This window comes from Cololabis saira, chromosome 14 (assembly GCF_033807715.1).
Source record: "Cololabis saira isolate AMF1-May2022 chromosome 14, fColSai1.1, whole genome shotgun sequence".
NCBI classification, from domain to species: Eukaryota; Metazoa; Chordata; class Actinopteri; order Beloniformes; family Belonidae; genus Cololabis; species Cololabis saira.
Window position 1 is genome coordinate 46,752,012 of NC_084600.1, and position 14,596 is coordinate 46,766,607.

General features: G+C 44.4%; 2 protein-coding genes across 2 annotated transcripts in view; both read left to right on the top strand.

The window, feature by feature from the left end:
- The window catches only part of LOC133460143 (RNA-binding protein Nova-1-like), a 434,537-nt gene that overhangs the window by 392,969 nt on the left and 26,972 nt on the right, over window positions 1-14,596 (top strand). The gene's annotated exons all lie outside the window — the stretch shown is intronic.
- LOC133460142 (protocadherin-16-like) overlaps window positions 1-14,596 on the top strand; it is a 173,009-nt gene that overhangs the window by 23,406 nt on the left and 135,007 nt on the right. The window contains exons 2-3 of the mRNA XM_061740697.1: window positions 12,295-12,807; window positions 14,014-14,310. Coding sequence (XP_061596681.1) covers window positions 12,313-12,807; window positions 14,014-14,310 — 792 coding nt within the window. The 5' untranslated portion in view covers window positions 12,295-12,312. The remainder of the gene's footprint in view (window positions 1-12,294; window positions 12,808-14,013; window positions 14,311-14,596) is intronic.

Here is a 14,596-nt window from a genome sequence, read left to right on the forward strand (position 1 = left end):
TTTTTGGTTTTGTTTTTTGCACAATAGTTGTCCTTATCTCTTTGATTCACTGTGACCGGAAAAAGTCGGATAAACCATTCAGGAAAAGATCGCTAACTAGCGGTCACGGCGGGTACTGCACCGTGGAGAAATGGAGTGACAGAGAAGTCTGAAGGTTCACGACGGCGTCACGGCGTCACGGCTGCGGCGTGTGCTCTGCGTTGGTTTAACGCAGAACCTTAATTCAGCCTTAAGACCAGGACCAGGACCAGGACCTGGACCAGGATCTCTCCGTCTGAAGCTGTAACGAGGATCCGTTCTGCCTTGTCCTGAATTTATACATCCACGCTTCGGTTGGTTGTTAGTTTGTGGATCTGAATCTGGTCCTGGGTCAGATTGTAGCACGACTAGTTTGAGCTAATTAGCTGCCGTGGCTGCTGGTGTGTTGTTGTTGCTCTGGTTCTGGTTTCTCTGCTGGTGTGTTGTTGTGAAGCTGTTGTTCTGGTTTCTCTGCTGGTGTGTTGTTGTTGTTCTGCTCTGGTTCTGGTCTCTCTGCTGGGGAGAATCTGGGCCGTCTGCTCTCCGGGGATCTGCTGCAGTTTGTAACTGTCTGGATTCCTGACAGCTCCGTCAGGAGAAACAAACAAACCCAGTCGACACCAGCTTTCAGTCGTCGTCCTGCAGCAGTTTGTTTCTTTTCCTCCTCCAGCAACGGCCTTGAGGTTTAAAGAGAGATGACCTTGAATAACCTCAGCTGTCAGGATGACGGGGAAACGAGCGCCGTAGCGTCGGTGTCGTCCTCCTTCCTCCCCCATAAACACCTACGTCAGTCTCGGTGGCTGCAGATCAAAGATGGAGGATCTTTGGTAAAACTGAGCTGAAAACGAGGGAATGAGGAAGAATAAGATGAGAGTTACAGACGTTGGTTTATTCAAACTGATTTTTATTGTGTTTATTGTGCATATGATGAATAATCCATCCATCCATGCATCCATCCATCCATCCATCCATCCATCCATCCATCCATCCATCCATGCATCCATCCATCCATCCATCCATCCATCCATCATGCATCATCCATGCATCCATCCATCCATCCATCCATCCATCCATCCATCCATGCATCCATCCATCCATCCATCCATCCATCCATCATGCATCATCCATGCATCCATCCATCCATCATGCATCCATCCATGCATCCATCCATCCATCCATCCATCCATCCATCCATCCATCCATCCATCCATCCATCCATCCATCCATCCATCCATCCATCCATGCATCCATCCATCCATCCATGCATCCATCCATCCATCCATGCATCCATCCATCCATCCATCCATCCATGCATCCATCCATCCATCCATCCATGCATAAAAGCAGAGATGATTTCATGAAATAATGATGGATTTATTTCTTACTTGAGTCCATCCAACAGGAAGGAAAGTTTCTGAACTGAACTCTTAGAGAGTTTGAGTGATGCGGTTCAGGACGTGAGAAACAAACGTGAGGAAGGATCAGCTGCAGAGCAACTTTCTCCCAGAGTGCATTTGTCGATAAATCACTTCCAAAGCGCGTCAGTCGCCGGAGCTGCAGAGCTGGAACCGGAGCCGCTCTCGCGTCATAATTAATTTAAACACACTCACTTAAAGAACCCGGGAGGTTTGTTTCTGTAGCTGCATCCGCCCAGGGCTGAACCCGGCGGTGAACTCGGCGGTGAACCCGCTACACACGTATCTCAGCGTCCAGACAGACGCTGGTCCGGCCGTCTGGACGCGCCTCCGACGCTCGGCGGTAATTAGATCAGAATGGATTCTCTTTTAATTAAACCGGCTGAGGAAATAAACTGAAAGTGATATCCACCTTCGCTGACCCGAAGGAAACACGTGCATATAAATGTATGTATGTAGGTGGGGAGTCAAATATACACGAGGAGTGCGAAGGCCCTATTGTATCTGTAGGAATTGTTCTCGTTTTTATTTTTCCGACGAAATGAGGGCCTTTTTTCCCCCTAAATGTGCCCCAAAAGTCACCAAATTTTGCACCAATCCAGGCCTGGTGAAAAATGTGATATTTAATGGTTTGCATTAATGGGCGTGGCCTAACGGCTCAACAGCGCCCCCTAGAAAACTTTGTTCCTCAAGCCCCACAATACGGTTTGACGTACATGAACGAAAATCGGTACACACCTTTATCATGTCACAACTTAAAGAAAAGTCTCTTGGCGCCATGGCCCAAACCCAACAGGAAGTCGGCCAGGGCGTGAGGGCTGCTTGCAGCTTTAATTATTATTATTATTATTATTACTATAGAGAGAATATCACAGTTTTTAATGCCGATCTTGTCATTTTTGTTTTGTTTTTATCAGCTACACCTTTAGATTGGGCCGTGAAAATATTGTCAGACATTAAACCGGTCCGCGGTGCAGAAAAGGTTGGGGACCCGACGTCTGCTAAGGGATGGTTGGGGGGTCATGGTTGTCATTCCCTCCTTGCAGCATGAAAAGTGAGCTGCGAAGCCCTCTCCTCCGTCCACACCTCCCCCTCACTCATCCGTCCATCGCTCCCCTCCCTCATCCGTCCATCGCTCCCCTCCCTCATCCGTCCATCGCTCCCCTCCCTCATCCGTCCATCGCTCCCCTCCCTCATCCGTCCATCGCTCCCCTCCCTCATCTGTCCATCGCTCCCTCACAAGTGTTTTTATTCCTCTATTTTCTCCTCCCCTTCAACCTCACAAATTCTCAGTCATTTAAATGTTATTGCGTCCCGTCTGAGAAATAGATTTGCTTCAGGTTTTTATGTGGCAATAATCCTCCATCCATCATAATTCCCGACACCAAACGCTGCACGTTGGAATGACATTATGGAGATATGGCCGGTCCGGCGTAAATCAGGACTGATGGGAAAAGTCTTTTTAGTTTCCTTGTCTGTTTTCCACCGTCGTACTTTCTTGTATTTAAGAAAAAAAAATTGTAAAAAATAATTTAAAAAGTAAAAAAAGATTTAAAAAAAAAAATATATATATATATATATATATATATATATTTATAAAAACAAAATGTATAAATATTTATTAAAATAATATTTAAAAAACAAAATGTGTAAAAAAGAAACAAAAAACAATATATATACATAGATATATTTAAAAAATATATATATTTATTGAAACAAAAATAAAAATAAAAGCAAAAAAATATGTATAAATATATATATTTGAAAAACATTTATAAAAAAATATATATTAAAAAACTTATTTAGAAAAAATATATAAATATATATTTAAAAAAGAAATAATTGTATATATGTATGTGTATATATATATATATATATATATATATATATATATATATATATATATTTTTTTTTTTTTTTTTTTTTTTTTAAATATATATATATATAAATATTTTCTTTTCTATATATATATATATATATATATATATATATATTATACATCATTTATGCTTGTTACAACTTATGACTAGTGACTTCTAGTTTCTTCGTCTGTTTGCCTCCGTCCTACTTTCCTGTCAATCACAGCCAGAGCTAATTCCGGGTCGACACAGAAGCGATCGCAGGGTTTCAAACCAGCGACCTGCCAAACTTTAGCGGGCGCTGCCAGACCGCCGGCCCGCCGGCCGAGGAGCTGCTGGTTCTGGAGCTGCTGGTTCTGGAGCTGCAGCTCCATCACTGCCCCGGCCAGGCCGATGTAACGTGTCCACCTCCCGCTCTGAGCTGAGCAGCTCTGGTCGTGTTTAGCTTGGCGGCGGCTAGCTGTGGTCGGCCCAGATCTGCTGGATCCATTAGTGGGAACGAGGGAAGGAGGGAGGGAAGGAGGGAGAGCTGGAAACTTCCTCCTAACGTACGCTAGGAAACGCTCGGCTCTCATGTAGCCGCGGCTCTAATAGGAGGATGTTATTTGGGGATTTGAGGCGGCAGGGACAGATTAGGGGGAGCTGGAGACGGACGGGGCGGAGGAGACTCCACGGAGCCTCCGGGGACGGTTAGTGATGTCACAGCTGGTCATGTGACCGTGGAGCCTCCGGGGACGGTGATGTCACGGTGATGTCACAGTGATGTCACGGTGATGTCACGGTGATGTCACAGCTGGTCATGTGACCATGGAGCCTCCGGGGACGGTGATGTCACGGTGGTGTCACGGTGATGTCACGGCTCGTCTGGTCATGTGACCATCACATTTATGTTGCTTAAAATCCCATAATCCTTCACTCTAAGAGGTGAAATCGGTGCAAGTGGACGTCATTGATGACATAAACGTTGTAGTTTCTTCCATGAATCAATCTCTGTTGATCCATCCATCATCCATCCATCCATCCATCCATCCATCCAGTTGGATGTTTTGTTGACATTATGGGTTTTGGAGAAAATTTGCAAACTTAAATTTGTCAGCTGTTTTACGTTCATGTACATGTACATGTACATGTGCAGTACATACTAAACCATAACGTTATTGATACACAGGAAATGAATAAAGCAGGGAGATTGTTTGGCCAATCAGAATGCAGAACACGATCCACAATGCAATTCCGTGAAGCAGCGAGACGTGAAGGTGAACCGCGTTATAGCGACGGATTAATGTGGTCAAGTGTATTCCTTCTGAAGGGTCGATGGGACTCTGGGAGGGAGACATTCCCACACAGGGAAGGTAGCGACTAACGGTACCAGACCATCGTGTTTATCGTTATCGAGGTAAAACTGTCCATTTTATGGTATTGATTGGAGGTCGTATCGCCCAGCGCTGGTAGGAGGTTTAGTCTGCTGTTGCTGCTCAGCTGGAGGTTTCCAGAGTCCAGAACACAAGTACTACAGATGATTGAACTACAGATGATTGTACTACAGATGATTGAACTACAGATGATTGAACTACAGATGATTGTACTACAGATGATTGTACAGATGATTGAACTACAGATGATTGTACTACAGATGATTGTACAGATGATTGAACTACAGATGATTGAACTACAGATGATTGTACAGATGATTGAACTACAGATGATTGTACTACAGATGATTGAACTACAGATGATTGTACTACAGATGATTGTACTACAGATGATTGTACTACAGATGATTGTACTACAGATGATTGTACTACAGATGATTGTACTACAGATGATTGAACTACAGATGATTGTACTACAGATGATTGTACTACAGATGATTGAACTACAGATGATTGAACTACAGATGATTGTACTACAGACGATTGTACTACAGATGATTGAACTACAGATGATTGTACTACAGATGATTGAACTACAGATGATTGAACTACAGATGATTGTACTACAGATGATTGTACTACAGATGATTGAACTACAGATGATTGAACTACAGATGATTGAACTACAGATGATTGAACTACAGATGATTGATTGATTGTACTACAGACGATTGTACTACAGATGATTGTACTACAGACGATTGTACTACAGATGATTGAACTACAGATGATTGTACTACAGACGATTGTACTACAGATGATTGAACTACAGATGATTGTACTACAGATGATTGAACTACAGATGATTGAACTACAGATGATTGAACTACAGATGATTGTACTACAGATGACTGTACTACAGATGATTGTACTACAGATGATTGATTGATTGTACTACAGACGATTGTACTACAGATGATTGTACTACAGATGATTGAACTACAGATGATTGATTGATTGTACTACAGACGATTGTACTACAGATGATTGTACTACAGACGATTGTACTACAGATGATTGAACTACAGATGATTGAACTACAGATGATTGAACTACAGATGATTGTACTACAGATGATTGAACTACAGATGATTGAACTACAGATGATTGAACTACAGATGATTGATTGATTGTACTACAGACGATTGTACTACAGATGATTGAACTACAGATGATTGAACTACAGATGATTGTACTACAGATGATTGTACTACAGATGATTGAACTACAGATGATTGTACTACAGATGATTGTACTACAGATGATTGTACTACAGATGATTGTACTACAGATGATTGTACTACAGATGATTGAACTACAGATGATTGAACTACAGATGATTGTACTACAGATGATTGAACTACAGATGATTGAACTACAGATGATTGATTGATTGTACTACAGACGATTGTACTACAGATGATTGTACTACAGACGATTGTACTACAGATGATTGAACTACAGATGATTGTACTACAGATGATTGAACTACAGATGATTGAACTACAGATGATTGATTGATTGTACTACAGACGATTGTACTACAGATGATTGTACTACAGACGATTGTACTACAGATGATTGAACTACAGATGATTGTACTACAGACGATTGTACTACAGATGATTGAACTACAGATGATTGTACTACAGATGATTGAACTACAGATGATTGAACTACAGATGATTGAACTACAGATGATTGTACTACAGATGACTGTACTACAGATGATTGTACTACAGATGATTGATTGATTGTACTACAGACGATTGTACTACAGATGATTGTACTACAGATGATTGAACTACAGATGATTGATTGATTGTACTACAGACGATTGTACTACAGATGATTGTACTACAGACGATTGTACTACAGATGATTGAACTACAGATGATTGAACTACAGATGATTGAACTACAGATGATTGTACTACAGATGATTGAACTACAGATGATTGAACTACAGATGATTGAACTACAGATGATTGATTGATTGTACTACAGACGATTGTACTACAGATGATTGAACTACAGATGATTGAACTACAGATGATTGTACTACAGATGATTGTACTACAGATGATTGAACTACAGATGATTGTACTACAGATGATTGTACTACAGATGATTGTACTACAGATGATTGTACTACAGATGATTGTACTACAGATGATTGAACTACAGATGATTGAACTACAGATGATTGTACTACAGATGATTGAACTACAGATGATTGAACTACAGATGATTGATTGATTGTACTACAGACGATTGTACTACAGATGATTGTACTACAGACGATTGTACTACAGATGATTGAACTACAGATGATTGTACTACAGATGATTGAACTACAGATGATTGAACTACAGATGATTGATTGATTGTACTACAGACGATTGTACTACAGATGATTGTACTACAGACGATTGTACTACAGATGATTGAACTACAGATGATTGTACTACAGACGATTGTACTACAGATGATTGAACTACAGATGATTGTACTACATATGATTGATTGATTGTACTACAGACGATTGTACTACAGATGATTGTACTACAGACGATTGTACTACAGATGATTGAACTACAGATGATTGTACTACAGACGATTGTACTACAGACGATTGTACTACAGATGATTGTACTACAGACGATTGTACTACAGATGATTGAACTACAGATGATTGTACTACAGATGATTGAACTACAGATGATTGAACTACAGATGATTGAACTACAGATGATTGTACTACAGATGACTGTACTACAGATGATTGTACTACAGATGATTGATTGATTGTACTACAGACGATTGTACTACAGATGATTGTACTACAGATGATTGAACTACAGATGATTGATTGATTGTACTACAGACGATTGTACTACAGATGATTGTACTACAGACGATTGTACTACAGATGATTGAACTACAGATGATTGAACTACAGATGATTGAACTACAGATGATTGATTGATTGTACTACAGACGATTGTACTACAGATGATTGAACTACAGATGATTGTACTACAGATGATTGATTGATTGTACTACAGACGATTGTACTACAGATGATTGTACTACAGACGATTGTACTACAGATGATTGTACTACAGATGATTGATTGAACTACAGATGATTGAACTACAGCCTCGTCAGAGCGGTGATGTCACGGATGCTGGTGGATCTAAACCGTCTGAAGGGAGGAGGGAGGGAACCAAGGTTTAGCCGTCAGGCTGAAGGAAGCTGCTCTCGCTCTTCCAGGAATAATCCAGCCCAGTTCCTCGGTTCCTCTCTTTCCATCTCTCTGCTTGTTCCTTCCCCGTCCTCGTCCTAGTGTAATCAGGGCTGGAGTTGGAGCTGTGTCTCCCAGTTTCTCTAGTTTAATCAGAGCTGGAGTTGGAGCTGTGTCTCCCAGTTTCTCTAGTTTAATCAGAGCTGGAGTTGGAGCTGTGTCTCCCAGTTTCTCTAGTTTAATCAGAGCTGGAGTTGGAGCTGTGACTCCCAGTTTCCCTGCTGGTTCCTCCCCGTCCTCGTCCTGGTTTAATCAGATTTCTGGTTCCCAGTTTCCCAGTTTCCCTGCTGGTTCCCAGTTTCCCTGCTGCAGCAGGACGGAGGTTTCATCACCACCGCTAATAACCCCCGTATCTGCTTTCAGTCTCTTTCTTTTCTCTTTCTTCCTCCCACTCTGGTGGAGACACAAAGCTCCGCCGACAACTGCTGGGGTGTGTGTGTGTATATATGTGTGTGTGTGTTAGCCAGTCCTAGCTCTGTGTAGTGTGTATATATAAGTGTGTGAGAGTGTGTGTGAGTACTAGCAGCCGTCCGGAGCAGCCGTCGGGGCAGATGTCGGGGTCACTAACCACCCGGGGGGATCAGTTCCCTCTCTCTGTCCCAGGGGGGCCATAGCCTTTATTAATCTTTCCTCCTCCGGGTCCTCATGAACCTCGGGGGGGTCAAGGGTCGCCATGGAGACCGGGGAAGAGGATTCATTAGATATGAACCGCTGCCTTTATTTTCTTTTCTGTCACATAAACTCAGAACTGTCGTTAAAGAGTCTTGTAAAGCTCAACATTTACACTCAGGGATGAATAATGGATCAGTGCAATCATCACTTTGAAGTTATTGCATTGAAGACTAATATATATATATATATATATATATATATATATATATATATATATATATATATATATATATATATAATGTATGTGGGGCGGGAGGGGGTCCCACATCACCCGCGTTCCCTCACTGGCCTGGGATAGGTGGGTCGGGATACCCGGGCCCGGCGGGGCTCGCCGTGCAGCCTGGGGTGCCTTCTGGCGGTGCTGGACCCCCCCGGGGAGGGAAACGGTGCTGGACCCCCCCGGGGAGGGGGAAACGGTGCGTGATTGTGTGTCTGTGTCGGTGAGAATGCGGTATGGAAGGGTCCTGCCATGGAGGATTTGGGCCTCCATTGGCAGGACAACAAAACTTAATAATTTATCAATATTATATTATACAAAGATGGTTATTATTATTATTATTATTATTATTATTATTATTATTATTATTATTATTATTATTAGTAGTAGTAGTAGTAGTAGTAGTAGTAGTAGTAGTAGTAGTAGTAGTAGTAGTATTATTATGTATAGTATATCTTATTATTAGTATAGGTATCGGATAGGTGAATGGATGAATGAATGGGATGCCTGGGTCTGGGGCCCTCCGTTGTCGGGCCTGCACGGGTGTTGCCTTGTTGGGGGGTTCCCTCTCTCCGGGCCCGTCTCCGGCCCCCCCCGCTGCCTCCGCGGCGGGGCGCCCCTCTGGTCTTGGAGGGCCACTTCGTGGGGGGCGGGTGCGCCTGCCCGTGTCGGCGGCCAGGGCGTCTCTGTCTCTCCGGGCAGGCTGGCCCGCGTGTCCGGCCCGGACCGGGTGGCCGGGGATTGCCTGGGTCGCGGTCCGCCGCCGCGGGATCCCTGGCTGCTTCTTCGCGGGCCCCCTCGGCTGCCGCCGGGTGGGGGGGGGGCCTCGCAGGCGGTGGGTTGTCTCCCTCCTGCTTCTCCCCTCTGTGGGGTTGCCGGTGGCCTGGGTTCCGGGCTCTTCCGTGTCGGCCTCTGGTCTCGTGGGTGGCGGGGTTGCCCCCCCCCTCCCCCACTATAGATACACTTCAGGTGGAGCTTTGTTTGGTTTATTACACACACACACACACACACACACACACACACACACACACACACACACACACACACACACACACACACACACACACACACACACATATAGTCACTTAGTCACATGCATATACACACACACACACACACACACACACACACATGATCATATACATACACACACACACACACATAGACATACACACTGGCTTGTTCACCTGCATGCTGGCTCTCTAGTTTTTGGGTTTAGGTAGCGGTAGCGGTAGCTTAGCTCAGACTGCGATCAGATCTCCAGATTTAGGTCGATTGCTGTTGTTGTTTTGGTTGGCTCCGTGCCGGTTTCGTGTTTTGTTTGTGGTTTTTTGTTGCAGATTTCCAGTGCTTGTCCGGAGGGTTCACGACGGCGTCACGGCAACGGTGTAGGGTCTGTGTTGGTTTAACGCAGAACCTTAAATCAGGCTGAAGAGCCCTTCCCATCACCCTCTCAACACCTTCCTCAACACCCGTCTTATCGCCCGTCTCGTAACTCATCGTAACCTTGAAGGAGTCGAGAGGGCCAGATTGTTTCCTCGTTGCAGGGTGTCATGGAGGGTCACATGCCCAGTAAATCCTGCCATACCAACATGAGAGGAACATAAACATGGTTTTGACAGTAACTCAGATATCTGAGGCCTCATCCAGCCGGAGCTGCACACGTATCTCACGTATCTCAGACAGTCCGGTTAAAGTTGTGCAGGGAGACTGGCCAGAGCAATCCTGGCTGTATTTTCAGGCTTTAGCGTGGTGTGTGAAAGTATGTGCACCAGACTCGGGTCAGAGGCCGTTAGCTGTAATTATTGGTGTTTATTTTCCTCAGCTGCAGCTCCAGATGGAGACCGTTCCTCCGCCGGGTGTCAGGTGAGGCTCCGATAGCCTTCTGAACCCTGAACCCTGGCGATGGCGGCTAGTCTCTGATAGCCTCGTGAACCCTCGGTTGGTCAAACGCTCGGCTCTGGCTCGCCCCGAACATCATTCTGGCTCGCCCCGAACATCGCTGTGCCGTTGCGTCTGTTTGTGTATCTGCTCCCGATTAGCAGCAGCGACGTGACTGATGATGTTGATGCAGCATTAGCATCATCTCTGGGTTGTTATGGTGATTTAGGGGTTGGGGAGCAGGAGGGTCGCGTTCCTCCACCAGATAGAGGTTCACCGCCGTCTCTCTGTGCATTTCATCGTCTTCACTTCTCTTTATTCCCTCTGGACTTTTGTTTGTGTGGACACCTCATGATCCCGGCAGTTGTAGCATGTTACCCTGGATAAATGTGCTTTATGATGTCATGTTTATGGGGGTCTGGGACAAACTTGGATGTCCATTTTATCCGTCCGTCCGTCCGTCCGTCCGTCCGTCCAAGCCTTCAACTAGACTAGACTCTTTTTTGTAATTCAAGTTTTTATTTCTTAGTCTTCGGTGTTTGACAGTACAAAACTTTACATTGTGAGACATTTCTTATTATATACGTTACACGTAATATCAGTGTCACAGCAAAACCAAAATAACCTAAAGATACAGTGTGAACGTTACTGTTCGAAAAGAGAGAATATTGATGGTTCCGTAGCTGGAGAGCAGATCCGTACATGGATTATAGAGCTGGATACGATACCATCGGAGGGAGGTTCAGACTGTAGGCTCATCAATGTGATGTGATGTAAACCCAGAACAATCCCAGATCATCCCCCCCGATCATCCCGTTGCTGCTTCCACCTGCCTGCGGTCCCCCCCCCCTCTGGTCCCCGCACAGTACATCCAAGTGATCGCCGTCTGGCGCTCGAAACCCGGAGACTGTTGGGGGGGCTGATAAGAGGGAGGAGCCAAGGAAGGTGTTGAAGTTGAGGGAAGTGTGTGTGTTTTTCAGTAAGTGTCTGTGACGCGATAAGTCCGTGAACCTTCACCCAGAGCTGCTCTCAGCCAAATGTCCTTGATGTTATCAGACGGCTCGTACAGTTCTGAGACAGGGATCCACAGGTGTTCGTGGGAGAGGGGGAGGGCTAGTGGGGGCAGAGTCATCTTGTCTACATTCCACCAGGAAGATTGTGACCAGGAGCGAGAAAAAAATGTCCCATCGGGGCAAGAGGGCTCCCTTACCCCCTGTCTTCTGGTTCAATCATCCGTCCGTCCGTCCGTCCGTCCGTCCATCCATCCATCCATCCATCCAGCCATCCAGCCATCATCCATTTTTAGATTTAAACTCGTCTCTCTTTTTTTTTTACTATGTGTACATGTGTACATATTGTTGCAAAATTAATTGCCCCATTGGGGACAAATAAAGTTATTGATTGATTGATTGATTGCTTTATTCAAACATGAACTACGTCTGAACTTCAACCTAGACTGATCTCTCTCTCCGTCTTCTCTTCCGTCCGTCCAGGCGTAGCCGGGTCCGGCCATGTGGATAACGAGTGCAGGTCCGAGGTCCCGGGTCCCGGTCCTGGTCCTGGTCCTGGTCCTGGTCCGGGTCCAGGCCGCCCTGGCCGCCCTGGAGCTGCAGCTGGACGAGAACCAGCCGGCCGGCACCATCGTTGGGGATATCAGCGCGGGCCTGCCGGCCGGCGAGACGGCGTCGCTCTACTTCATCTCCGACCTGGGCGGCTCCGGCGTGGGCTCCGGGGTCGGCTCCGACCTGCACATCGACGAGACCACCGGCATCATCACCACGGCGCGGCGGCTGGACCGCGAGGAGCGCGACCACTACAGCTTCATCGCCGTGACGGTGACCGGCACCACCATCGAGGTGTCGGTCACCGTCAACGACGTCAACGACCACGCGCCCCAGTTCCCCCGGAAGAGGACGCTGCTCAAGATCCCGGAGCACACGGCCGTGGGGACGCGGTTCCCCCTGGACCCGGCCTCGGACCCGGACCGGGACCAGCTCACCACGCAGGTGACGCAGCCGTTTTAACTCTCTGGCTAGCGTTGTGTTAATGGAGAGACACGAGGGCTGGGGATTGTTGAGAACCTCACCATTCGATTTAGATTCTTTAGGGTTCGATTCGATTTCGATTCAATATCGATTCAGTAAGACGTAGAAATGCACAAATACCTGTTGGCAATTTTTCATTATTTTTATTTTCACCGTACCGTAACGTATGGATTGTAATATTACAACTTTATTCTCGCAACAATACGACTTTATTCTCATAATTTAACAACTTTATTCTCATAATATTACGACTTTATTCTCGTAATATTACAACTTTATTCTCGTAATATTACGACTTTATTCTCGTAATATTACGACTTTATTCTCATAAATTAACACTTTATTCTCATAATATTCTGACTTTATTCTCGTAATATTACGACTTTATTTTCGTAATATTACGACTTTATTCTCGTAATATTACAACTTTATTATCATAATATTACGACTTTATTCTCATAATTTAACAACTTTATTCTCATAATGTTACGACTTTATTCTCTTAATATTACAACTTTATTCTCTTAATATTTCAACTTTATTCTCTTAATATTTCAACTTAATTCTTGCAACATTAGGCTATGACTTTATTCTCGTAATTTTACGACTTTATTCTGGTAATTTTACGACTTTATTCTCGTAATATTACAACTTTATTCTCTTAATATTTCAACTTTATTCTCTTAATATTTCAACTTAATTCTTGCAACATTAGGCTATGACTTTATTCTCGTAATTTTACGACTTTATTCTGGTAATTTTACGACTTTATTCTCATAAATTACGACTTTATTCTCATAATTTTACGACTTTAATCTCATAATATTACAACTTTATTCTCTTAATATTTCGACTTTATTCTCGCAACATTAGGCTATTATTTTATTCTCGTAATATTACGACTTTATTCTGATAAATTACGACTTTATTCTCATAATATTACGACTTTATTCTCATAATATAACAACTTTATTCTCGCAACATTACGACTTTATTCTCGTAATTTCCAATTTTTTTTTGTCTTAGTTTGGCCCTAATACTCCGTCGTAGATAACCCTGTTAGCTCACGCATGGAAACACATTATTAAATGTCTCAGTAACCGGAATATTAGCAATAACATGAATGTTGGCTGCATGTAAACGTCGTCCTTACCTCCGTTTCCGCAGGGCTACACCATCAGAGAGGGGAACGTGGGCCAGGCGTTCCGTCTGGAGAGTAAACGCGGCTCCACGGACGCGGCGCTGCAGCTGGACCTGGTGGTGAACGGCCCGCTGGACCGCGAGCAGCGGCCGGCCTACACGCTGCTGCTAGAGGCCTTCGACGGGGGCTCGCCCCGCAGGCTGGGCTCCACCACGCTGGAGGTGGCGGTGACCGACGTCAACGACCACGCCCCCGCCTTCAACCAGAGCCGCTACCACGCCGTCATCTCGGAGAGCCTCCCGCAGGGAAGCAGCATCTTACAGGTTAGTAACTTTATATATATATGAACCTCCCGCAGGGCAGCAGCATCCTGCAGGTAATAAAATATATATATATAAATATGAGCCTCCCGCAGGGCAGCAGCATCCTGCAGGTTAGTAACTTTATATATATATGAAGCTGCTGCAGGTAAAATATTATATATATATACCTGTATCTGCCGCAGGGCAGCAGCATTCTGCAGGTAAGAGATTATATTTATATATAAATGAAGCTGCCGCAGGGCAGCTGTATCCTGCAGGTGAAATTATATATATATATATATATGAA